A 25,063-nucleotide genomic window follows, 5' to 3' on the forward strand; every position below is an offset into this window, starting at 1 on the left:
TATATATATATATATATATATATATATATATATATATAAAACTGGATAAGTTGGTGGTTCATTCCACCATGGTGTGACCCCTGATTAATAAAGGGACTAAGCTGAAGGAAAAAAAAAAACACATATATATATATATATAGTTGAAGTCATTATTAGCCGCCCTTGGATTTTTTCCCTTTTTTAGTATTTCCTAAATTATGTTTAACAGAGCAAGGAAATTTTCACAGTATGTCTGATAATATTTTTTCTTCTGGAGAAAGTTTTTTTTTTTGTTTATTTCAGCTAGAATAAAAGCAGTTTTTGATTTTTTTTTATGAAGCATTTTAGGGTCAAAATTAATAACCTCTTTAAGCAAATTTTTGTATTCGACTTTAAACTGTATAGAAGTGCCTTGAAAAATATTTAGTATAATATTATTTACTGTCATCATGGCAAAGATAAAATAAATCAGGTAATGATAAAATATATACTTCAACTGTAGATAGATAGATAGATAGATAGATAGATAGATAGATAGATAGATAGATAGATAGATAGATAGATAGATAGATAGATAGATAGACAGATAGACAGATAGATAGATAGACAGATAGACAGATAGATAGATAGATAGATAGATGTAATTGTTTTCCAAACGTATGGATGTACAAAACATAAATATTATATAAATTCACAACTTTATATTTCAACATGATTAAAGACAAAACAATCATAAAATTCCACACATTAACTACATGATTTATTCTTTACATATTTTCTCCCACACAGACCTTTAAAAGAGTAAAAGAAAACTGAAGCTAAATATGTATTCTTAATGCATCTCACCTAGACGAAATGCCTTCATTTAGTACATTGAGTTTGAAAAAGGATACAATAAAATAGCAAAGTCTGTTCACTACAGTAAACATCTCTGCTTTCTGATGTGTGTATAATTGTTTTCATTTTAATCTATAGCCATCATATATGACCATGATTGCCTACAGTAATTGTGGAACTTAATAGTGGAATATAAAATGTACATTTAGTCATTTAATCATGGAAGCTGCATGCAAAATCCATTCAGCACACATATTTGATCTGCTGGTAACTCAAGATTTGTGAAGTGTGCTTATGAAGGCATTTTGCGTCTCTGTGCATCATCTAGTGATGTAACAGAGTCATCTAGTGGACACAGCACGAATATATAATCACATGCTTTGAAAAAAGTGGCATTAAATATTCCAATGACTCTTAGAAGTTCCTGTTTCTTACCAAAAAATATACTTTTCTGTATGTAAATACTGTGTAAATGTCACTTTCAACTCAAACAACAACTGTATTATCATTTAAAGGGACAGCTCATCCATAACTGAAAATCCTGTCATCATTTACTCACCTGTTTGAGTTTCTTTCTTCTGTTAAACACAAAGGAAGATATTTGAAAGAAAGCTTGAAAGTCATAACCATTGACTTCCATAGTATTTGTTTTTCCTACTATGGATGTCAATGAATTTCAGCTTTCTGCAAAAAAGCTCAGCAGAATAAAGAAACTTATAGTGGTTTGGACGCGCGTGAGTAAATAGGGAGTACGTTTCATTTTTGGGGTGAACTACCCCTTTAAGTATGCATATATGATTAATAAATGGCTGAATGAAACCATGTAAGCATGATGAGGACAGCCTTGTAAACATGAAATAAATAAACACAAATCCATTGAAAGGTGTTACTCGTCTTCTGATCTATTCTTGTTCACCTGCCACATCTTCTCCAGCTCATTCAGCTCTGATTCCGTGAACGCCGCCTGTCCCCAGTTGGTCATTTTACTGGGTGTCTTGCCGCCTGAGAAATACATTTTTAAAAAAGATTAATAACTTAAAAACTATAATAAATAATTTGGGGGGGGACAGAAACAGTCATTTGAGAAAGTTTACAGTCAGTCACCTGGTTGAACGAGTTTAAGTAGGCCTTCATGTTTGGAGACTTTGTGTTTCCAGTTCTTTGTCTTATTACTTGCTCGTTCCAGTTTCTTTGTAACAGCCTGATATAAGGGGGAAAAAAGACATTGAAATCCTGAGCATTAATCTGAAGCTTAACCCTTTATAGGGCACTCATTGCAATTGTCATTAAAAAACATGTAGTGTTACTGTGGGCAGTGTTGCCAGATATAGCTTTTTCCAGCCCAAAAGCAGTCCAAAACTGCACAAAAACACCCAAAAAAATTAGACAAATATTTTATTTAATTTTAATTTATTTAAATTGAAATTAACCTAGTTACATTAACTATCATAATTTTAACCAAACAGCAACCAACACCAGCAGTCACAGAACCACAACACAGCAAACACTGCCCCCTCTCACTCACCTACTGCATTTAATGCTAGAGTATGTTTTACTTTCGAAATGGCGTATAAATTTGTCCTATTTGGCGTTTAAACTCTTTTGAACTTAATTCGGCGCTGCTTGTCTAACAGACAAAGCTTCTATATTTGTTCTTCCTGTCAACTGTTGAAAAAAATGCCCGATAAAAGTGTTATGATAAACTGTTGTGAGTTTAACTGTTGGCTCTGCGTGCATGCGAAGGGTAGTCAAATTTGTCCGGGGAGTCAGATTTTGACACAACTTTCCATCACATGCTCTTGCGGGTGCACCCAGGTGGTTTGCGCATTGCACTGGTCACTACTAACTGAATGAGTAGGAGCACAGTTATGTTTTGTTGATTAAATTGCATATTTACGTTACGTTTCAAAACCTCCCAAATTTTGTCAACCTGCCTATGCCATCTTATACCCGCACAATCAAATTCAAAACCGCCCAATCTGGCAACACAAAAAATAATATTGTGTAATAGTATTGTCACATTTGCCTCATTTGGGACACTGTGTATATGTGTGCATGTGTGCACTAGAGCTGTCAGATGATTAATCGCATCCAAAAAAAGTTTATATTAACAAAATATATTTGTGTGTACTGTCTATAGTTTTGTGTATATAAATATATCTATAATAAATACATTACTTATTGTAAAAAAAATAATAAAATAATTCACCAAATTTGTCAAATGTCGGCTTCAACATTGCTAGCAGTGAAAATCTTGGACTGTGGACAATGTGAAACAGGTATTGTTCTCTGATGAGTCCACCTTCACTGTCTTTCCCACATCCGGGAGAGTTACGGTGTGGAGAAGCCCCAAAGAAACATACCACCCAGACTGTTGCATGTCCTGAGTGAAGCATGGGGATGGACCAGTGATGGTTTGGGCTGCAATATGGCATGGCATTCCCTAGGCCTAATACTTGTGCTGGATGAGCGCGTCACTGCCAAGGACTATTGAACCATTCTGGAGGACCATGTGCACAGAATGGCTCAACATTGTATCCTGAAGGCAGTGTTGTGTATAAGGATGATAATGCACCAATACGTACAGCAAGACTAGTGACAGAGTGAATGAACATGAACGTGAAGTTCAACATCTCCTATGGCCTGCACAGTGACCAGATCTAAATGTTATTGAGCAATTTGGGGTGTTTTGGAGAAGCGAGTCAGGAAATGTTTTCCTCCACCATGATCACGTAATGACCTGCCCACAATTCTGCAAGAAAAATGGCTCAAAATCCTTCTGGCAACTGTGCAGGACTTGAATCTGTCATTCCCAAGACAAGTTGATTCTGTATTGTACACGAAAAGAGGCCCTACACTATACTGATGAATTACTGTGGTCTAAAACCAGGTGTTTCTGTTTCATCTTCTGACCCCTGTATATGTGTGTGACCAAGTGAATCTGCAAGTGTGAATCTTCTACCATGTATTCCTCCAGCGCTCCCTCTCTCTGCCTTTTCAGGCTCTCAAGCTGCTCCTGTGCTGCTTGCAGGGCTCGCTCCTTCTCCTCCCGCTCCTTCGCCAGCTCCTCTTTCTCCTTCTGGGACTGGGATAAGACCTGTTGCTGCTGCAGGTGAATCTGCTCTAATTCAAGCCGCTTGTTTTCCTCCTCTTGTAGCAGTCTGCAAACAAAACAACATGCAGTGGTTCAGAATGTAAGCAGCTGTTGTGATTGTGTGTGTACTGTTGTGTGTGTGTTTGTGCACTATTACCTGGCCTGCAGTTTGCGCAGGATTTCTTCATCCTCTTTGGCCTGCTTCTCATCCTGTAGAGCCTGTTTGAGCTGAAGGTACATTTCTTCCAGTTCCTGCATTCGCTGCCAGTACTGCTCCACTTCATTCGACTTCTCAATCACCTGCTCTTCCATTTGCATTCGAGCCTAAGAAACAATTGATTTTATTTTTAATCATTTGTTTAAAATTATTAACTTTAATCATTAACTTTTAACAATTCTGCAACTGCAGAATTGTGTCGTTCGTAATAGCAAACTAACAGCCATTCTGTCTATAAACACAATGTATACCCTACTGAAAAAAACAGCTTAAACCAGCCTAAGCTGGTTGGCTGGTTTTAGCTGGTTGACCAGCCTGGTTTTAGAGGGGTTTTGGCCATTTCCAGGCTGGTTTCCAGCCATTTCCAGCCTGGTCTTAGCTGGTCAGGCTGGAAAATGACCAGCTAAAACCAGCTTGACCAGCCTAGCCAGGCTGGGAGCCCAGCCAAAACCAGCTATGTCCAGTTTAAACCAGGCTGGTCAAGCTGGATTTAGCTGGATTTTTCAGCATGGTAATTACAGATTATTTGGTAATACTCTGGGTAAGAGATATATAATAAGAGATACATAATAATAAAAGATAAATTTAGGTCTCATATAATGTTAGTAAATGCAGAAGCATTTGAGCAGTCTATTAAAAATTGTTAGCCAAGTGCTAAAACATGCTAACTCATGCTATTGACATACAGTAGTAAAACATCATCCATCTACCATCCATGTGCTATGGTAGAAATGTGATCACAGCCTGCATATTAATTGTAGCATAGTGTTAAAACGTGTAATTTATGCTAGCATATGTCAGAAACCTTGTTAGCAATATTAGCCATGTACTAAATCATGCTAGAAAACATGCTAGAAACATCCTAATTACTCTTGTCTAAACAATGTGCTAAATTGCAATTTGGTACACCTTTAGGTTAAACTAAGAGATATATAATAAGACATATACTATAAGAGATATATTTAGGTCTTGTATAACATTAGTAAATGCAGTAGCACTTGAGCAGTCTGTTAAAAAATGTTAGCCAAGTGCTAAAACATGCTATACACAGCTAACAACATGCTAACTTATGCTAATGACGTAGAGTAGTAAAACATTATCCATGTGCTATGGTAGCAATGGGGTTTGCAGCTTGCATATTAATTGTAGCATAGTGTTAAAACGTGTAATTTATGCTAACAAATGTCAGAGACATGGATAGCAACATGGACAAGTTCAAATATTAGTCATGTACTACAACATGCTAGAAAACGTGCTAGCAACATCCTAATACTCTTGTTTTAACAATGTCTTAAATCATGATTTGGTACACCTTTAGGTTAAACTAAGAGGTTTATAATAAGAGATATATAATAAAGAGATATTTAGGTCTTGTATAACATTAGAAAATGCAGTAGCATTCGAGCAGTGTGTTAGCCAAGTGCTAAAACATGCTATACACAGCTAAAAACATACCAACTCGTGCTTATAATGTAGTAAAACATTATCTATGTGCTATACTAGGAGTGTGATCGTATAGAAGTGTTAAAAAGTGTAAATTAGGCTAACAAATGACAGAAACATGGTCAGCAACATGGTCATATTAAAATATTAGTCATGTACTAAAACATGCTAGAAAATGTGCAAGAAACATCCTAATTTCACTTGTCTTAACAATCTGCTAAATCATGTTAGCTAACTATGCTAGCATTATGATTCATATCTTAATGCTAGCAGCATGTTGAAAGTAAATCTAGTAAGCAATGTTTTAGAAACAGAGACATGCTAATTCATGCTAACAAGACACTTTAGGCTTTTTTAAAATAACTTTACCCATGCAGTATTTTCTTTTACTGTCTTCTTTAATTGAAATTAGATGTATTAACATGCAAATGCAAAATGTAACTCACCACAATTGAGCACTTGAATCAATTTAAACTTGAATTCAATTTTTTATAGCATCAAAAAGGGTTTGTGTTTACAAAAGCAGACACAAGGATCATGCACAGCTGATTGAAAAAATGGCAGCAAGAAAATATGTCAAGATAACAAAATAGCTGGGTTTCCATCCTAATGTAAAGCAAATCTTTTCATAGTTTGCAAAAACCCCCAATGTGAGTTTCATAAATGAGTTCCCATCAAGTTGTCAGAGTGGCTGACTGTAGTATTGGTAACCTAGCAACCAGCAGTAAACAATGCAAACATAATGGAAACAGCTGATTAGTCACGTGGATGCAATGTTCAAGTTTATTCAGCAACTGTGGTGGGTAATATAACCCTAAAATTTATATCAAGAATATTTGCTATAACAATATTTTTGATGGTATAGAAAAAATATTAAACAATGATTTATTAGAGATTCCAGCTGGCAGATAGATGCATTTACATTACCTGACAAAAGTATTGACGTTGATCCCAGTTGTAAGAGCAACAAATAATAACTTGACTTCTAGTTGATCATTTGTAAAAGTGGCAGAAGGTAGATTTTTTCCTATCAATCATTTGTTGAACTGCATCCCAATCATCACAAATACTGCAGAAGACCTATTGACCTTATTCTTCGATGCGGAAGTGCGCTCGTTTTTGCGATTGTTTTAGAACTTCCGACTCAGCTGCCTATGGGAGAAATGACTTGGAATAATAAACGGCAGAAAACGGTCAAACTACTGGCTCTACACGCAAGTGTTTTCATGACTGTACAGACAAAGTAGAATAATATAATAAGAAAATGTCAGTTTGCAACATCAAGCAGCAAACCGAGCTGGTTTTAACGTCTAAAAATGAATGGACGTGAATGAGACCGGAAGTCTCGAGCCAAAAAGATTCCAATGGCTGCGCCCGCTCGTACGTGAAGAATAAGGTGAATAGGAACCCGCATGGACCCAAGATTCTCACAAAAATCTGTACATTTTTGTCAAGGAAAAATCATGGTTTGGGGTTACATTCAGTATGTGGGCGTGCAAGAGATCTGCAGAGTGGATGGCAACATCAACAGCCTGAGATATCAAAACATTTGTACTGCACATTACATTACAAACCACAGGAGAGGGCAAATTCTTCAGCAGGATAGCGCTCCTTCTCATACTTCAGCCTCCACATCAAAGTTCCTGAAAGCAAAGAAGGTCAAGGTGCTCCAGGATTGGCCAGCCAAGTCATTAGACATGAACATTATTGAGCATGTCTGGGGTAAGATGAAGGAGGAGGCATTGAAGATGAATCCAAGGAATCTTGATGAACTCTGGGAGTCCTGCAAGAGCGCTTTCTTTGCCATTCCAGATGACTTTATTAATAAGTGATTTGAGTCATTGCAGAGATGTATGGATGCAGTCCTCCAAGCTCATGGGAGTCATACACAATATTCATTCTTTTTCCACTGCACCATGACTTTATATTCTATACTGTACATTAGTTATGTTCAGTGACAAGACCTTTGTCTAAGCAAAGTCAGACCTTACTGTCCTAATTAAACAATTAAAAATCAGGGCATGATCATATTTTATTTTGGTAAAATAAGTGTAATCTAGAGGCCTTTGCCTTTCATATAAGCCACTTCTGATACCAAATGATCAACTAGAAGTTACGTTATTATTTGTTGTTCCTAAAACTTGGATGGGCAACGAGACTTTTGTCAGGTAGTGTATTAGTGCTGATATTAAGAAATAAATATGGCTGATATAACATATGTAATTACAGCCAATCAGACATAAAATTGACAAAACTATATGAACACTTATTATGCATAAATATTTATGACAATTTAGTGTAATTTAAACAGTTTAATTTAATAGTTCACTAATATCAACTAATACTCATAAATCAATGTAATTTTTTTATTTTTATTCAGAATTTGGAGTTTTCATCACTCGTTTCTCATCTGATACCTCAAAATGTGCATTAACACAGGGTGATGAAAGCACAGCTAATGACATTTTATTTATAATACGTCTATGTTAGGGTTACCTGCCATGACACTACAGAAATAAAATCATTCTCAATGTGAAGGCGGCAAAAGGAGGCTCTAATTACCATTTTCTCTTGCTCCAGGTCTCGTTTGTATTGCTCCAGCAGTTCTCTTTGGGCCTGAAGTCTTCTCTGTTCATCCAGATCACCCCTAGCTGTGGCTTTATTCAGGTCCTGCCACATCCAGACAAAATCAAAACAGTAACTAACACGGCTTCTGTGACTGTGAGCCAAAATAAATCATGTAATATAGTGTTTAAAAAGACTGTAGTGTAGTTTTTAAATGGTGTTTGAATATTTCCCAAACGATGTTTAACAGAGCAAGAAATTTTTCACAGTATTTCTTATAATGTTTTTTCTTCTGGAGAAAGTCTTGTTTTAGTTCAGCTAGTTTTCAGTGTTTTTTTAAAGCATTTTAAGGTCCAAATTAATAGCCCACTTAAGCAATACTGTTTTTCGATAGTCTACAGAACAAACCATCGTTATACAATGACTTGCCTAATTAACCTACTTAACCTAGTTAAGCGATTAAATTGCATTTTAAGTAAATAATAGTATCTTACAAAATATCTAGTCAAATATTATGTACTGTCATCATGGCAAAGGCAAAATAAATCAGTTATTTGAGATGAGTTATTAAAACTATTATGTGTAGAAATGTGTTGAAAAAATCTTGTTTCTGTTAAACAGAAATTGGGGATAGAAATAAACAGGGGGTCTAATAATTCAGACTTCAACTGTAGATGACTTTTCCAGACTCAGAAAGTCAATGACAGATGTGCCATGCTGTTAATTTCAGCAAAGTCCTTTCTATTCATCCCACAATAGAACAAATATTTACAATAATTCACTTGTAGTTACGTCTATGAGGTATTCTGTGGATTTAAAAGCAAAAATATAAAGCTTGTTAAAGTACTTAAAATGTATGCGACTGAAAAGCTTTAACGACTTAATGCATTATAGAACAATCAATAAACAATCTGTGAAAAGGCGTCCAAGTTTACTGGCTTTGAAATGTTGATGGGAGATAAAGAAAACTAGACTCATATTTATTTCCTGCTTTACAGGCAATAACGTTGAAAGAATAATCCCTTGAGAATGGACATGTCAAACAGAAACTAGTAACTGCTAAAACTGCCTGTACAGGAAGTGCTGCTTCATTGCATTGGAGTTCTCTTGTGCAGGTGAATTAAAATATCTTCATAACTATTACTTTTGTAAATGCTTTATTATTATTATTATTATTTATTTTGCGTTGTGGTGAGAAGAAAAAGGGGATCAGAACTTCGTTTAAAGGGATAGTTCACACAAAAATAAAAGCTCTGTCATCATTTAATCTTGTTCATCATCTTCACTTGTTCAAAACCTATTTTAGTAAAGTATCCAGGTGATGTCCAAAAATCCTGCCCACCAACTTATACACTATAAACTGATCCACAAGACTTACAGTGCTCAGCATAATTGAGTTAAACCCCATTTTGAAAATGAATATTTGTACCCATTTCTCAGTGAATATATGCAATGTATTTTGATGCATTTAAACAAAACAGATTAAACATATTTATTAAAATTATATTTTAGTCACCAAACATATTTAGAAATAATACTATTAAATTCAAGCAAAATATTGCAAAAAAAATGACAACCTACAAAATTTCAACTAAATTTTTACATTTTTTTTGCTAAACTTGTACTTAATATTTTTCTATAACATATAAATTTGGCTGTACTAGTTTTTAGAAACGTTATCGTAAGTTATTTTGTTAGATAAGCTCCAGTTTTGGCTTCAGTACTGACTGATCTAATGTATATACACAAATATCATATTGTATAGCTTCCTATTAAAAATATGAATTTAAAAGACAGATTTGTGAGGGGTGTACTTATATATGCTGAGCATTGTATACAACTCCGTATGTGCTACACAGAATGAAGCGGTTACCTACCCCCTTTTGTACATTGTGTAATTCAAATTCTGTGGACACATATGAGCATGTTTTTTAATGTCTACTTATCAGTACATTTTGGGATAAGGTCTTTCAAACTATCTTAGAATTTCATGCTACGTTTATTCCTAAATATCCCAATGTTTGTTTACTGAATGATGATTACGATCTTAATTTAAACATTTACCAACGTAGGATATTTCATACTGCACTTTCAAGTGCAACCAAGAAGGTTACATTTAAAATTTAGCATGAACCCACATTCCCAGCAGACAAAATGTGGCTTATAGAACTAAATACAACTAAGATACAACAACCTGGAGCTGAACACGCTCAAAACAGTGGAGATGATAGTGGACTTCAGGAGAAACCCCCCTGCACTCCCCCCACTCACCATCATGAACAGCACTGTGGCTGCAGTAGAGTCATTCAGGTTCCTGGGCACCACCATCTCTCAGGATCTGAAGTGGGACACTCATATAGACTCTATTGTGAAGAAAGCCCAGCAGAGACTGTACTTCCTTCGTCAGCTGAGGAAGTTCAACCTGCCACAGGAGCTGCTCGTACAGTTCTACTCAGCTGTCATCCAATCCATCCTCTGCACTTCAATCACCGTCTGGTTCGGCTCAGCTGCCAAAACTGACCTCCGTAGACTACAGCGAATAGTCCGGACTGCTGAACGAATCACTGGCACTACCCTTCCTACACTTCAAGAACTGTACTCTTCCAGAGTGAGTAAAAGGGCTCGCAAAATCACTCTGGACGCCTCACACCCAGCACACTACCTGTTTGAACTGTTACCGTCTGGTCGGCGCTTCAGAGCACCGAGCACAAAAACAGCCAGACACAGGAAAAGTTTCTTTCCTCAGGCTGTCTACCTTATGAACAGTTAAATATTCCCCTACTGTGCAATAAATATGTGCAATACTTTCTCATACGCACTTGTACACAGCACCTTATATCAATATACAATGCAGTACTTTCTACATTCGCACTTGTACACAGCACCTTGTAACCTGTATATTTATAACAATCTGTACATACAACTCAACATCCAGGTTTCTTCACTAACCGCATCTGTTTAATGTTCATCATTTTTTTATTATTATTATTTTATTTTTTCAGATTATTTTGTGTTGTCACATGTCACTTTATGTACACTGGAAGCTTCTGTAGCCAAAACAAATTCCTTGTGTGTGTGAAGCACACTTGGCAATAAAACCGATTCTGATTCTGATTCTGATTCTGATTCTGATAAATAAATACCATTCAACAGCTACAATTAACAAAGCTAAACCCCAAACAATCGAAGTATTAAAATTTCTTATATAATAATTAGATAAACTAAAGTGTACTGAAAGATAAATAGTACTTTAGAGGTGTATAAAGGTCACTTCTCACCCCAGAGTTTTTTCTTTTCCTGTTTATTGTTATTTATTTATTAAATTTCTTATGTACAGTATTTTTATTTAATGCAAATGCTGGCTTGTATATAGTTGCTGCTAGCTATGTTCTGTAATAAATAAATAATCACAATAAAAAAAGTTTAAGTTCTTTCTTCGATCAAACCCAAAAGAAGATATTTTGAATAAATATCTGGCACCCATTGACTTCCATAGTATTTTTTCCCTGTTATAGAAGTTGATGAGTCCCAGCAACCAACTTTCCTCCAAATACCTTCTTTTGTGCTCAACAGATGAAAAAAAAACTTATAAAGCTTTAAAACTACACAAGAGATAATAGATGATTACAGAATTTTCATATTTTGAGGGAACTATCACTTTAAGAGCTTTAGTAGCTTTCTTTTTCTTGGTTGAAAAGGATTGCAGGAGTCAGAAATTTACCATGAAGACTGAACATAAAAAACACAGACAAGGATGTGAAACTTTCTTAAAACACTATTAATAGTGTGTTATAAACAGATATATGGCAGGAGAATGAAAATAAGCCGAAAGGAGAACTGAAAGTAAAAAGAGACGTAAAAGAAAATGTTTTAATAGAAATAAATGAATTAAAATGGCCTGTCAATACAGTAAATACAGTTTAAAGTGGGTGCAGATCACATCAATAGATGATGGTATTTTGGCTATCGGTTCTTAAAGGGATAGTTCACCCAAAAATGAACGTTTACTCACCATTTACACTCTCATGTCAACAAACTACAAAATTTCAACAAAATGGTACAATTTTATTGTTTCTTTTGCATTTTTTTTTTTATTTAACCCTTTAACTAACCCACCAAGAAAAAAATGTTTGGATTGCATTTCTTACCTCCTAATGTCGCTAGTTAACACAATGCATTTTTTTCTACCAAATGCTTGATATGTTGGTTTATGGTAAAAGTACTGGAATTAATACATATATTATGAAAAATCTGGAAATATGAAGCGTAAGACCAATTTATTTTTAAAAATAATCAAAATAAAACTTTTTTGAACATTAAATCCACCCCTTTTTGAAAATGGATATTTTTATCCATTTCACAGTGAATATGGGTAATATATTTTGGTGCATTTATTAAATGGATACATTTATTAAAATATTTTAGTTACTGAACAACTTTAAAAATAGTAAGATAATTTAAATTCATGTGAAATATTGGGAAATAAAATTACAAACTACAAAATTTCAACAAAATGTTACAATTTTATTGTTTCTCTTGCATTTTTTTTTTATTTAACCCTTTAACTAACCCACCAAGAAAAAAAGGTTTGGATTGCATTTCTTACCTCCTAATGTCGCTAGTTAACACAATGCATTTTTTTCTAAAATATCATATCTCATCATTTCTAAAATATCAACCTCTACCAAATGGTTGATATGTTGGTTTATGCCTTTATTGAATGAGCACTGTGCTACGTCCGACAGATCAAACTACTATGTTTTTCTCTTCTTTTAAATTCTTTTATAACACATTTTATCAGCTTTTATTTTATTTTTACCATTTCTATTATTTGTTTTTATTTCTCTTATACTTGTTTCTTTTATTCCTGTTTATGTAAAGCACTTTGAATTGCCACTGTGTATGAAATGTGCTATATAAATAAACTTGCCTTGCCTTGCCTATGGTAAAAGTACTGGAATTAATACATAAACTATGAAAAATCTGGAAATATGAAGCGTAAGACCAATTTATTTTTAAAAATATTCAAAATAAAACTTTTTTGAACATTAAATCATCTCTATTTTTTGAAGTATGCCATAAAAATATTTTAAATTCTCATTTTACAAGCCTTCTTGTCTTTGTTTTTTTTTACAATAAAACCTATATGGTATTTTGGCTATTGGTTCTTAAAGGGATAGTTCACCCAAAAATGAACGTTTACTCACCATTTACACTCTCATGTCAACATTATTAGCCTGCCTGTGAATTTTGTTTCTATTTCAAATATTTCCCAAATGATGTTTAGGAATTTTTTCACAATATTCCCTGTAATATTTTTTCTTCTGCGGAGTCTTATTTGTTTTATTTCGGCTAGAAATAAAATAAAAGTAGTTTTTAATTTTTTAAAAACCATGGTCACTATTATTAGCCCCCTACAGAATAAACAAATACTATGGAAGTAAATGGAGAGCAATGGTCTACGGCTTTCTTTTCTGTTCATCAGAAAAAAGAAACAATTATATTTAGAACAAAAGGGAGGGTAAGTAAATGCTGACAGATTTTCATTTTTGAGTGAACTATCCCTTTAAATCTGAACGTAAAGTATGCTGAAAGAAGAAATAGGTTAAAAAAACTACTGACAACTTTAACAGAGATACAGTGCTACTGAAATGGCTTTAAATAATTAGTTTATTCATTTACTTTGTTCATTTTGATTGCATCTATTGTCAGAGTCTCTATAGGTATTCTAAGGAAATGGCTAAATATTCATCTTTCATCAACACATGACCTTCTATTAATAACACATGCTATAACTATTTTCTTCTGCATTAAAAAAAAAGGTTCTAGCCCTCTAAGACTTTCTATTCTATATTCTAACTCAAAGTTCACTCGCTCATTCTCCTTCAGCTTAGTCCTTGCTTTAACAGGGGCTGCCAAAGCATGTTTTATATGTCTTTTTTATTGTATGGTATATTGCTTCAATGTGAATTGTTCAGCAATTTAAAAACATTCATTCATTCATTTTCCTTCGGCTTAGTCCCTTATATATCAGGAGTCGCCACAGTGGAATGAACTGCCAACTATTCTGGCATATGTTTTGCGCAGCGGATGCCCTTCCAGCCACAACCCAGCACTGGAAAACATTCATACACTCTCGCATTTACAAACGCACTCATACATTATGGGCAATTTAGTTCATCCAATTCACTTATAGCGCATGTCTTTGGACTGTGGGGGATATCGGAGCACCCGGAGGAAACCCACGGCAACACGGGGAGAACATGCAAACTCCACACAGAAATGCCGACTGGCCCAGCCGGGACTCGAACCAGCGACCATCCTGCTGTGAGGCGACAGTGCTAACCACTGAGCCACCCATAATTTAAAAACAAAAAAGATAAAGCAATCTAAATATTTTTGCAAGTGACTTGTTTTGTGCGCATCTTGTATGTTTCGGGGACTATTAGAAGGACACATCACCTTACTCAGGGCCTCCAGCTGGGCCTGCTTGCTCTCGTTGGCCAACTGCAGCTGTTTCATTCTGTTCTCCAAGATCTCCTGCTCAGCTTTAATCCTGTTTCTCAGCTCTCTGCGTTTCTGTCTGGATTCTCGGTGTGCGGAGGAAAGGCCCTGTCTTATGCGGACTATGCAGTCCTGGATGGCTGACACACACATAAACACACACACACATAAGCAAAAACACTCAGGAGGAGGAGAACGGGTGCAGAGAGTTGTGGATATACAGTGCTCAGCATAAATGAGTACAGCCCGTTTTCATTCATTCATTCATTTTCATTCGGCTTAGTCCCTGATTTGTCAGGGGTCGCCACAGTGGAATGAACCACCAACTTTTCCAGTATATGTTTTACGCAGCGGATGCTCTTCCAGCTGCAACCCAGTACTGGGAAACACCAATACACTTTCGCATTCAAACACACACTCATACACAACAGCCAATTTAGTTCATCCAATTCACCTATAGTGCATTTATTTGGACTGTGGGGGAAACCGAAGCATCTGGAGGAAACCCACGCCAACACGGGGAGAACATGCAAACTCCACACAGAAATGCCAGCTGGCCCAGCCGGGACTACAACCAGCGACCTTCTTGCTGTGAGGAGACAGTGCTAACCACTGAGCCACCGTGCCGCCTCCACCCCTTTTTGAAAATTGATATTTTTATCCATTTCTCAGTGAATATGGGTAATATATTTTGGTGCATTTAAATAAAACAGATTTATTAAATGGACAAATTTTTTTTTAAATATTTTGGTCACTGAACATCTTTAAAAATAGGAATATTATGCATTATGTATTATACATAATGTATTATGATTATGTATGTTACTATTTAAAGTCATGTGAAATATTAGGAAATAAAATTACAAACTACACAATTTCAACAAAATGTTACAATTTTATTGTTTCTCTTGCATTTTTTTATTTTTTATTTAACCCTTTAACTAACCCACCAAGAAAAAAAAGGTTTGGATTGCATTTCTTACCTCCTAATGTCGCTAGTTAACACAATGCATTTTTTTCTAAAATATCATATCTCATCATTTCTAAAATATCAACCTCTACAAAATGCTTGATATGTTGGTCTATGCCTATACTGAATGAGCACTGTGCTACGTCCGACAGATCGAACTACTATGTTTTTCTCTTCTTTTTAATTCTTTTATAACACATTTTATCAGCTTTTATTTTATTTTTACCATTTCTATTATTTGTTTTTATTTCTCTTATACTTGTTTCTTTTATTCCTGTTTATGTAAAGCACTTTGAATTGGCACTGTGTATGAAATGTGCTATATAAATAAACTTGCCTTGCCTTGCCTATGGTAAAAGTACTGGAATTAATACATAAACTATGAAAAATCTGGAAATATGAAGCGTAAGACCAATTTATTTTTTTTAATATTCTAAATAAAACTTTTTTGAACATTAAATCATCTCTATTTTTTGAAGTATGCCATAAAAATATTTTAAATTCTCATTTTACAAGCTTTCTTGTTTTTGTTTTTTTACAATAAAACCTATATCATGCGTAGTAGTCCAACAGGATTATGTTTGTTCGATTTTTATTTTATTTTATTGTAAACCAACAATGCTGTGTGTGTAAACCATTATTTAAAACAGTCATTCTTTAAATTACTTTAACAGTCATTATTTAAAACAGTAAAACATGGTCAACCTTTTGGTAGAGCGGCAGTCAAAGGGTTAATACTTTTCCCAAACATATAATTACGTGTGTACTCATTTTGGATCGTTACCATAAGTTATTTTGTTAGATTAGCTCCAGATTTGGCTTCAGTACTACCTAATCTAATGTATATGCACAAATATAATACTGTAAAACTTCCTATAGAAAATATTAATTTAAATGAGAGATTTGTGAGGGGTGTACTAATATATATGTTGAGTACTGTACATATATTTTACATTTGCAAGTGTAAAAGTAGTGTATATGTGATACCTTGAATCCACTCCTGTTTTGCCTTTTTATCCGATGCACTGATCTCAAAACTTTTTTCAACACATTTTATAATGAAGAGGTTTTTCTTTCCGTCTTTGTCTGGCATGGACTGCAAAGAGAGAGCAATTTAGATATTTATGAAGATAGTTGACATGAAAATCATAATTTGGTCTTAATCATTCACTGAAAACCCTAATAAGTTGATTGAACTAAATTAATTGAGTAAACTCGACTCAATTTAATTGAGAAATTGAGTCTCCCAAAACTTGCATATTTAGGTTTATTTAACTTGCCGGTTTTGTAGACTATACTTAAATTGCTCAGTTCACCAAACTTAGTACTAAACTTAAATAAATTTGAACTTAAAAAAATTGGAGCTACTTCAATCTGTTTGTATTGTGAAGTCCTAGTTGGGAAACCTTGCGTTTTAAGCTCAGCCTAAGGACTTCATTATTGTCCAGATAACTGAATGTTTGAAAAATGTATTGGCATGCTGTCTGAATAAGATCCGACGTTTTGGATACCATCATTATGAAATTTCATTTCTCAATTTTCTGCAAGTCATTAAATAGACGATCAAATAGTACGATCAATAGACGTTAAATTGTAGATCAACATATTTCAACGCACGCAATGTTTTTTTACTCCGCATCAGTGACCAGTTTTTTTTTCTATGCATTTATATATTATTTCTTAGATGGAAAATAAGTCGAATTAAAGAATAATGTACCCAAAATAAACTTCAACAACAAAAAAGTCTTAGCTGTTGGATGATGATCTTTTCCTTAAGTTAAGCATTAAAAAAAAACATTGAGTGCGTTGAAATATGTTGATATTTCAAGTGCCCTGTAGTCCCATTAGAACAGCATTTTTATGTCCATTATTCTATGGATAACAAAAAAAAAACAAGTGACAGACATTTCATTCTGTTACAATATATATATATATATATATATATTGTAACAGAATGAAATGTCTGTCACCTGTCGTGAAAGCACACGTCTGGTCCGAGATACGTCAGTCTTTAGTGATATATATATATATATATATATATATATATATATATATATATATATATATATATATATATATATATATATATATATATATACGTACATACATACATACACATATATATATATATATATATATATATATATATATATATATATATCACTAAAGACTGACTTATCTCTGGGGGAAAAGCTCGGTGTTATAAATTTTAGGTGTTGGTTAGAACAAAAACTACTTTTAATATGGAAAATATTCCTTCTATCACGTGCCGTTGCTTTTATTTACAGTAGAACACGATTGAAATCAGCCTTTAACAGTGGCCGGGAAGTGCAAAACAATATTACAAAGTGTGAAACTCTTTTACATAGCTCGAGACAAATTTACATTTTGAAAAACATTTTTACCTATCATAAGACACAATTACATAGGAAAAAACGATTTTACCAAGGATGAAACAAATGTACATTTCAGAACGCAAATCACTTTTACCAGTCTCGAAACATATTTACAATGACAGATTCTTTACGGAAAGGGAATGTACCACACACCAGAAGTGACCCGGAATGTACCACACACCAGGAGTGACGCGGGGAAAAGTGTTGTTGTCGTTGGTGGTGAGCGTGGTAAATTCGTGCTGTGGAGTACATGGCGTAAATAAAGTTTATGGTGGCAGAACGTGGACTGCAGTCAAGGGATGCTTTGCTAGTTTTGTGGAAAACACATGAGCAGCTTAACGTGGTTTTGCTTTACGTGTCGTCGATGTTTGGAGATTCTAAAGTATGCGGACCAGACGGAAACACCAGATATACCGTACTGCATCAATGTGTTCAATATTTTAACGAGGGCCACTCGTACGAAGTAATCGTGGACATGATGTCAAGTCTACACGGTGTAAACATCTGTTGAGGACTCTGAAACTGGATTAAGCCGGTGTAACGGTTTAACTGGTGTCCGTGTTAACTGGGGACCCCTTCCAGATGTAAGCTATTCCCGTTAGCAGATTGGCAAATTCGTCACATTTTCACATCAACAAAACATGCCCATACCAAATAAATATTCTTATTACTAGGTGTCAGTGTAAACATTATTGATTTTAATATTTGTGTGGCAGAACAGTACATAACCAAAATTAATGTAAAGAAATAATTATAACTGACATGTCATCAGCGGGATTCGAAACCAGGTCAAAAGGGCCAGCACGAGTATCAATCGACCTATCTAACTGAGCTATCGAGGACTATATGTTGAACTCGGTTTGATATCTTCATCAGGCAACATATGTCGTGCTTTGATTGTTTCCATGTACTCACGTTTATATGTTTCCACACTCTCACGCTGATATTTTCTCAGAATAGCTCTAAATGGCAAAACGATGCTTTATCGCAGTTGGTCAAACCGTGATTTTTATAGTTGTAGACTCATGTTAATCTGTGCCTTTGGACTTGTGTTAACCTGTGTCTACAAAGTCACACACGAGCTGATTTTCCGGTGTGTGGTACATTCCCTTTCCGTAAAGAATCTGTAATTGTAAATTTGTTTCGGGACTTTTAAAGTGTTTTGCGTCTTGTATTGACTTATGATAGGTAAAAATGTTTTTCAAGATGTAAATTTGTCTCGAGTTTTGTAAAAGTGTTTCATACTTTGTAATACTATTTTGCACTTCCCGGCCACTGTACTTTAGTCAGGCACACTCCTGTTGGTCCTCAATCTGGCAACCTGTGGTTGTGTGTATTTTGATCCAGGATTGCAACATCTATTTCAACCACTGGGTGACAAACTTACTTACTGCACATTTAATCCTATATAGAATGCACTTTTCTCATGGCTGTGTGCTAAAATCTAATTCAAATGTAGTACCTACTCGAGTAGTAGGCGATTTCAGACATAGGATTAAATGAATACTACAACAAATGTTCTGAGTGACTTTTACCTCAACGCAGCAGTTGCGATCAAGTGGAATACATCCCTTCTGCTCTACAAGGTCTTCGCTCACATAATACGACATGTAGTTTAGATGGAGCTCAAACCACCGCTCTGTCCAGTTCTTCCTCTTATGGCCTTTTTTCATCATATAGCCCTTTACAAATAAAAAAGCGAGTTAATTCATCAGACTTAATGTACAAATGAAATCAGAACTAACCATACTGATTTTGTTAGCTCACATTGCTATGATGCGCATGTCATTAAGAAAAAAAGAGCTTGCCCTTGTAATCTTTAATTAAAAACTGAAAATGCACTTCCTGTTTGTTTTCAGTTCAATTCTCAGATTAGGTCTATCTGTCTGAGGTATTGGGTGTGGCTAACATACTTAACCACGCCCCTCCAACTGTCAGTTTTGACAACAAACAGAATGAGGAGGAGTCTGTTAAGTTGTAACTCTCCCCAATCTTTCTGAATGAAATGTCTACTTTACTACATCCAATCAGCTCGCAGTACAAAAAAAACAAGCCACGCCCACTATTTTCTCATTCAATATTCCATTTCTCTAGAAACTGCATCACAATACAGAAGAAAAAATGGTTGCTGCTTGCTAGTCAGTGTTTTAAAAATCTGGCTATCATGCAAAGTCAACAGCAGATCTATAATGTTTACCTGCTTAATAACATCCATTACAAGTTCCTGAAAGACTTCATTGATGCCCATGGAGACAGTCTGTGGGTTGATGCCTTTGGTGAAATTGCCCATGTCAATAAGCTCGATCAGCTCCCATGCATTCAGATGGTGTTTCTTTGCATTGAGATGTGTTTTATAATCTTCAAACCGGCCTTCATTCCAACTGCAACCCATTGCTGCCAACAGCTTGCGCAGGAAATACTCAAGCTGTTACAAGAAATAAATAAGCACATGATTTTAGCGGGACATGATGAAATACTTACAAAGGTATGACAACAATTGAATTGAAAAAACTAGAAGGCACCTCTTCTGTGGCAATTGTGAGTGGATATTTATCTTCAGAAAGGAAGTTGAAGATGCACCAGACTCTGAAGGCGTCTTTTTCAGACATGAGCAGATTCATGGTGTTGATGTGCTTCGGTGCAGACAGAGTCCAGCACATCTTATTGAGCTCAACGAAGTCAAAGTTGGGCTGGATCTGCCATTAAAACAATTAAAACAATTAGTCATATATCAATATTTATATTAAAATTGTTATTATTAGATTAAGGCAAGGTCAAGACTTTTTGTTTTTGCTATTTCTGTGCAGAATTTGGTAATAAAAATAAAGAAAGAAAGAAATATATATTATAATTAACTAATATTATAAATATTTTGACAGTAAAAAACTAGTAAAAAAAAAATTTTCAACACATCTTATAATGAAGAGGTTTTTCTTTCCATCTTTGTCTGGCATGGACTGCGAAGATAGAGCAGTTTAGACATTTATAGACATGAAAATCACAGTATCATTTACACCTACAGTATAAAAATGTACAAAATCCTAACCCAAAAACCAAAAAAAAAAACTTCTTAATAACTTTCCAATTAAAATAACTTGTTGAGTAAACAAATCTATAGCTCTCTTATATAATAAATCTATCAAAAGCCATAGAAAATCTTACTTTACTTAATAATTGTGCATATTTTTGAATAACATTACTGGAATAAATATAATAACTCAATAAATATTGATTTACACACATAAGTAAATAAACAGATTGGAAGACAGGCTCAAACATCTGTGGAAATCATAATTTTTAAATGTAAATCGACTAAAAATTGTGCATTTTATTAAATAATATTACTGGAATAAATATTAAAAACTAAATAAATATTTATTTACACACATAAATAAAGGAACAGATTGAAAGACAAATTCCAAGTCTGTGGAAATATGCAATTTTCATGACAATCAATATAAAATTGTGCATATTATTAAATAATGTTTGTGGAATAAATATATAAACTCAATAAACATTTATTTACACACATAAGTAAATAAACAGATTTAAAGACAGGCTCAAAAATCTATGTCTGCCGGCATTTTTATTGTTTTAGTTATTGTCAGTGGTGTGAATGGACCTAAGTATCTCAGAAACTGCTAAGCTTGTGGTATTTTACATGACAATCTCTAAGTTTTACAGAAAATGGTGTAAACGACCAAAAACATCCTGTAAGTGACAATTCTGGAAGTAAAAAAAACGCTTTGAAAACATGTCAGAGAAGATCAGTCAAACAGGTTTGAGCTGACAGGACGGCAACAGAAAGTGTTACAGCAGTTATAACCACATGTTATGCCAGTGTTACATAGAAAAGCATTTCTGAATGCAAAACATGTCCAGCTACACAGTCAAAAACAAGCAGAAGAGCTCAACTGGTTCCTCTCTAACCAGTTCAGAAAACGATAATGGATTCAGATTATTGATTTTAAAGATGTACTGTTAACATAGGTCAGTGTGGGACGAAAAGAGATATGCTGTTGTTATTCATTCATTTTCAAAACTTCAAAGAATGGTGGTTTTTAAGTTGCATTTTTGTTTGTCGAATGAGGAAATTTGAAGGATTATAATTATAGCGAATGACTTCGTTTCAGCAACAAGATGATTATAGATATCTGTAAAATAACAAAAGTAAAGGTTATTGCACACTGAATCATTAAAAAATACATTTGACCTTATGTTGTGTCAGTCGTATTGACACACTGCCTCTGAAACTTTCATTCGTCATAAAAAAAAAAATCGAACTGGGTTTGTTTTTTTCTTTTTTTTTTTCGCTTTTCGCATCTAAAAAAGTGCATTGAGAGGTGTTTTGACAGTTTAAAGCCAACGTTTAAGTGAAAAAAGCTAAATACAGAATGCCGTCACTTGAGCTACAGATAACTTTATGACAAACACAGTGCATAAAATAAGACCTGCTGCTGTTCGGGGTGTGTGTGTGTGTGTGTCCATACATTTGACGTAGGCTACTGCCCATAGACATTATTCAAGAGTTCCCACTTAGATATGCTTGGCGTATAAAGCAGGTTTGGCATGCTGTCCTGAGAGAGAACCCTGAGCTCGGAGATATTTGAGCCCAGGGCTCCCGCCCGGCCGATAAGCATATCAGGAGATCCGAGATCAAGTAGGTCTCGAGAGCTCCCCCTTTAGAAAAGGGAGGAAAAGGAGGAGATGGGGTGGAAGGGGGGATTCTTCCAAATGAAGATAGAAACAGTAGGGAGAAAATGAGCCATTTATAGTAAACTAGGATCACTCTGATTGGATTATTACTGATTACAGATGAGTGGCCAGACGTGCTCAATCATATCACGTGCTCCTCTCGAAATTAGTTTATGAAACTTCACTAATAGAAAGCATGGCCCACTTTCTGTCCGTTTCTCCGATACGTCAACTCGGCCGCCATCTATTACAATGTCTATATGTAATGCCAGTCTCTGTTCAGGATTTGTTTACATACATGAATGTGTGAAGTATCACAAGCAATGTATCAAAATTCCACTGATTTCCTGAAATAAACTTTGCATCTGGGGATAATTGTAGCGCAGATCTTTGATAATGAGCTGAACTCTCTTTCTTTATGCAGTATTGGATGAACACAATATGCAGCCTGTTCCTCTTTCTTTTTCTCAACATTCTGAAAACGTAAAGAGATGAGAACAAAGCATTGCTGCTTAAACTGACTCCGAAATGTTGTGCGTTTCTTGGGTTAATTAATACGCATTAGATTCAGTTTGTTTACGTGATGAATTTTTCACAAACGCATACGAAAATTGGACTTCAGTGTGCAAAGACCTTAAATGTGTGACCTTAAATTCCTTCATGATGTCCCAACACAAATTGATTAAGTTAACTTGATTGTTTGTACGAATTTAAGTGGACTGAACATAAAACAATTAAGTTGTACCCACACAAAAAAACTCAAGAACTGTGTTGTTTCAGCTCATTTTAAATAAGCAGTTTGAACAAGCAGCAAAATCATTTTTCAGAGGTCACTGTAAAAAATGCTGAGTTCCACACAATTGATTTGTGTTGAGACAACATGAAGAAATGTAATTAACTTATTAGTTTTTACAAATTTAAGTGAATTGAACATAAAACAATTAAGTTGTCCCGAAAAACTCAAGAATTGTGTACTTTCAACTCATTTTAAATGTGTATATGCATACGTGTGTGTGTGTGTCCCACAGTTAAAATAATTCAGAGTCAACAGACAGTTAATTTAGTAAAAAGACAACACAATGTATTTTTAGTTTAATTAAACAAGAAGTTTCCACTGTTCTACTGTAAGCTATTTTCTAATTACACTCTGTGATATTTTAAAGTGTCACAAAGGTCTAATTAGAGGTTCCTTTTCATGAGGAGACAGAAATAAATGTCAATATGTGAGTAACAAGTCTCATGCACCAGTGAATCATACGTTACAGCACATGGACATTAACTTCCCTACAGACATTTTAGGACTTCATTGTTAAAGGTCCGTATTTTTTAATTATTAAAATCTAATATGTAAAAACGTATAATTAGCAAAATAGTTTTAGCAAGGGGTGTTTAGTCTGAATTATTTCCCCCCCACCCCCCCCCCCCCCCCCCCCCCCCCCCCCCCGTATATTTTTCCCAATTTTTTGATTAATGGAAAGAAGTTTTTTTTTTAGCACATTTCTATACATTATAGTTTTAATTACTCTTTTTTAATAATTGATTTCTCTTGTCTTTGCCATGTTGACAGTACAGAATATTTGACTGTTTTTCAAGATACTAGTATTCATCTTAAAGTGACATTTAAAGGCTTAACTAGGTTAATTAAGTCATTGTATAATGATGTTTTTTTTATAGTTAATCGAAAACAAATATTGCTTTAGGGGGCTAATAATATTGACCTTAAAATGTTTTTTTTTATTATTAAAAACTGCTTTTATTCTAGCCTAAATAAAACAAATAAGACTTTCTCCCGAAGAAAAAATAGGTAACATACTGTGAAAAATTCCTTGCTCTGTTTTACACCATTTGGGAAAAAAAGAAAGTAAAATTCACAGGAGGGATAATAATTTTGACTTCAACTGTATATATAATGCACTTACAATGCACTTTTTTTTTTCAATTACACGACAACAGCATTTTTGGGGACCCCAAAACACTTTTTGGACATGGGTTTCAAGTGCGGATTCAGAAAACAATGCCACTAATGTCTGCCAAAGCTAAGTGGCCTTCTTTGAATGTAAGAAGGTACACCCACTGGATGACTCTGGTCTACAAGTCTTCTTTGTCTTTAGCACTCAATCACTGTTTGTATAAATATATTTTAATTACAAATAAATGTCAAACCCCACCATCCCCTGGACTAACATCAGGGGTTTGTAACATGCCTTCATACCTACAGTATGTTCCCTTCATCATAGGTCAAAAAGTCCCTATGCTCTACGCTTAAGTGAAATTTATGGTTTGTCTGTTCTCCGAGTTCGAACTGAAACAGGGAAGTGAACTTTTAGTCATGCCGCCCCCTCAACCTGGAATACACTTCAGTC

At 34.7% G+C, this 25,063-nt stretch overlaps 1 protein-coding gene across 1 annotated transcript in view; it reads right to left on the reverse strand.

Moving 5' to 3' along the window:
- Window positions 1–725: 725 nt before the first annotated feature.
- Window positions 726–25,063, reverse strand: part of swap70a (switching B cell complex subunit SWAP70a) — a 28,282-nt gene continuing 3,944 nt past the window's right edge. Inside the window, exons 3-12 of the mRNA XM_056462367.1 lie at window positions 20,528–20,701; window positions 20,203–20,430; window positions 19,541–19,687; window positions 16,597–16,705; window positions 14,598–14,779; window positions 8,133–8,240; window positions 4,068–4,234; window positions 3,779–3,977; window positions 1,921–2,017; window positions 726–1,818 (exon numbers count right to left, since the gene is read on the reverse strand). Of these exons, the coding sequence (XP_056318342.1) occupies window positions 1,703–1,818; window positions 1,921–2,017; window positions 3,779–3,977; window positions 4,068–4,234; window positions 8,133–8,240; window positions 14,598–14,779; window positions 16,597–16,705; window positions 19,541–19,687; window positions 20,203–20,430; window positions 20,528–20,701 (1,527 nt within the window). The 3' untranslated portion in view covers window positions 726–1,702. The remainder of the gene's footprint in view (window positions 1,819–1,920; window positions 2,018–3,778; window positions 3,978–4,067; window positions 4,235–8,132; window positions 8,241–14,597; window positions 14,780–16,596; window positions 16,706–19,540; window positions 19,688–20,202; window positions 20,431–20,527; window positions 20,702–25,063) is intronic.

The sequence above is a fragment of the Danio aesculapii genome, chromosome 7 (assembly GCF_903798145.1).
Source record: "Danio aesculapii chromosome 7, fDanAes4.1, whole genome shotgun sequence".
In the NCBI taxonomy this organism is placed as follows: domain Eukaryota; kingdom Metazoa; phylum Chordata; class Actinopteri; order Cypriniformes; family Danionidae; genus Danio; species Danio aesculapii.